This window comes from Cynoglossus semilaevis, chromosome 18 (genome assembly GCF_000523025.1).
Source record: "Cynoglossus semilaevis isolate Cse_v1.0 chromosome 18, Cse_v1.0, whole genome shotgun sequence".
In the NCBI taxonomy this organism is placed as follows: domain Eukaryota; kingdom Metazoa; phylum Chordata; class Actinopteri; order Pleuronectiformes; family Cynoglossidae; genus Cynoglossus; species Cynoglossus semilaevis.
Genome location: NC_024324.1, coordinates 15,129,107 through 15,132,058, shown reverse-complemented (window position 1 = coordinate 15,132,058; position 2,952 = coordinate 15,129,107). Strand labels below are relative to the sequence as shown.

The following is a 2,952-nucleotide window of genomic DNA, read 5'->3' as shown; positions in this document are numbered from 1 at the left end:
GCTAGGAAGCAGTCGTGCAGTTGTAGATGAACCGTGTCCATGCTGTCTCTCATTCAATCACGCGTTATAGATATAACCCATTATATCAATACGATATATATACGATGTCGAGTCGGCTTTGCCGCACTTTTGACGTCCAAGTGTTCGTGTTGTGTGTTTTCAGTGTGTTGTGTCATCTGTCGGCAAAAGAACGTGACGTGAACCTTTAAATCACACCTGTAAAATTCTCTATTTTATATTTCAAATTCAAAGCTAAGTCAGGGATCCAAACACGGAGCCACGGTGAGTACGAACTGCCCCACAACACAGCCCTCAGCCACTCGGCACAAGTCTGAAGGACACACTCTTGGCATTTTATTTGTATATATTGTTGATGTATGTTTGGCATCTATGTCAATTTGATTAAACTGAGTTTATTTCCAACATTTTCCGACATTTCCTCAGTCTTCCTGCCCCGTAAGATTCTCTCAAACATACATAGATCTAGTCGACCATCAGTCGTGCAGCTTGAATACACTTGGTTGCAGCTGATAAGAAATGACAAGAGGCGAATTCAGACTTGTGCGACACACACACACACAGAGTGAAACTAGAATTTCAGTTGGAATTCCAGTTCCCGTCGGCGTCAGATCGGGACTTAATCCCCAATACGCTGATCGTTTTCAGGCGTCCAGCATCGAGAACAAGCAGGACTGGATCAAGCACATCAGGGAGGTGATCCAGGAGCGGACCATTCACCTGAGAGGAGCCCTCAAAGAGCCCATTCATATTCCGAAGGCAACTACGGCCAAGCACCACAAGGGGCGAAGGTAAAGATCGTCAAAGTCGATTATTTTATTATTCACTGTTGTCGTGACTCTAACGTGGACTTGTGTGCGTTTGTGTGTCAGGGACGGAGAGGATCTGGACAGTCGGGGCGAGGGCAGCAGCCAGCCAGACACCATCTCTCTGGCATCTCGCACCTCTCAGAACACACTGGACAGTGACAAGGTAAGAAAAACCTGTGAATGCGAAGAGTCGGAAAAAGACAACAAATATTGTGTGTGTTGTTATGTGTGAACACCCACTGTGGCCATGTTTGCTATGGGTGCCCCAATTTGAGGGATAAGTGCAAATTCCGTGATTTATGCAATTCACGGTGCGTATAGATGTAGCTTACCATCGCCATCTACTGGTGAATCTAAATCATAACAGGCAGAGACTTGGTAAATAGAAGTGTGTAGGCGATATATTTGTTGACAGAGGAAATGTGAATTTTGAAATACAAGTGTGATCAATAGGCATGTTTCCTCATGATGTAATAATAAAAAAATAATATTGATAATAATAATATCAATAATATTAATATTAATAATCCAATATATATATAATTACAAAATAAAAAATAATAAAAAATAATGGCAATAAAAATTATAATAAAAACTCAATAATATCAATATTAATAATACAATATATGTATATAATTACAAAATAAAAAATAATAAAAAATAATGGCAATAAAAATTATAATAAAAACTCAATAATATTAATATTAATAATGCAATATATGTATATAATTACAAAATAAAAAATAATAAAAATAATGGCAATAATAATTATAATAAAAACTCAATAATATTAATATTAATAATACAATATATATATAATTACAAAAATAAAAAAGGCAATAATAATTATAATAAAAACTGTAATAGTAGTAGTATTTGTAGTATTTTTTAATTGTTATTAATAGTCTTTGCTTTGATTTTTGTTTTTCTGTTTTTTTATTCAATATTTGCATTTTTTAGCATAGTTTTTTTTTCCAGTGATTCAGTGATAAGTTCTGTTGTCAAATATTTCATATAACTAGAACTATATTTTACTCGACTTATTTTCAACATGCATAACCTGAGAGTACCAAACTTTGTTTTTATCTTTTTCGTTTCAGCTCTCCGGCGGCTGTGAGCTGACCGTGGTCATACACGACTTCATGGCCAGCAACAGCAACGAGCTGACTGTGCGGCGTGGTCAGACGGTGGAGGTGCTGGAGAGGTGTCACGACAAGCCCGACTGGTGCCTGGTCAGGACCACAGATCGGTCTCCGGCCCTGGAGGGTCTGGTGCCCTGCTCCATGCTCTGCATCGCTCACTCCAGGTCTTCCATGGAGATGGAGGGCATCTTCAACCACAAAGGTCTGTGTGGAGGAATAGGTTTGACCGTGTAAAAATGATGTCAAGTATTTACACTGTTTTGTGTTGTTCCCCGTGTCGCAGACACTCTGTCAGTCTGCAGCAACGACTCCATCCTGCCAGGGTCGTCTGCCACACTTCTACCCGGGCAAGGGATTGGCTCCCACAGCTCTCCGGGCCCAAAAAGACCAGGTAAGATTCCAGCTTCAGTCATTTCTACAGAACCCAAAACATTTTTGGTTGTCTAAAAACTTGCTATACCTGGATAAATCAGTAAAAATTCAAGTAGTCCTAATGTTTTGTCTGATTTACTGTTAAAAAAGGTAAAATTAATCAGATATATATTAGTAGAATTTTGGTGTTTTTTTTCTATTATTTCCAAATTTTACAGATATAATATTCATTAAAAAATCACTTTCTGAGTCTGCCTTGACAATGCCTGTTTTTTTTTTTTAAATTTGTGGCCTATTTTTTATTTTTATTTATTTTTTATTTATTTTTCATTTATTCTTTCATTTTTTTAATTTATTTTTAGCAATTTTGTAATTCAGATTTATCTTCCATTTATTTTTAGCAATTTTGTAATTCAGAACTTCACAAATCTTTACAACCAACATACACTTTTAAAGTCTCCTTGTTGCTTCTTCACCTCGCTAATCGCGGTGCGTTTCATTCCTAGGGAACACGCTGCGAAAATGGCTGACCAGCCCGGTGCGTCGGCTGAGCAGCGGCAAGGCCGACGGCCACGTGAAGAAGCTCGCTCACAAGCACAAGAAGAGCCGTG

The 2,952-nt window shown here is 37.9% G+C and overlaps 1 protein-coding gene across 1 annotated transcript in view; it reads left to right on the top strand.

Moving 5' to 3' along the window:
• The window catches only part of LOC103394720 (triple functional domain protein-like), a 62,721-nt gene that overhangs the window by 45,332 nt on the left and 14,437 nt on the right, over nucleotides 1-2,952 (top strand). Inside the window, 5 exon segments of the mRNA XM_008332146.3 lie at nucleotides 667-809; nucleotides 891-990; nucleotides 1,928-2,171; nucleotides 2,253-2,360; nucleotides 2,848-2,952. Of these exon segments, the coding sequence (XP_008330368.1) occupies nucleotides 667-809; nucleotides 891-990; nucleotides 1,928-2,171; nucleotides 2,253-2,360; nucleotides 2,848-2,952 (700 nt within the window).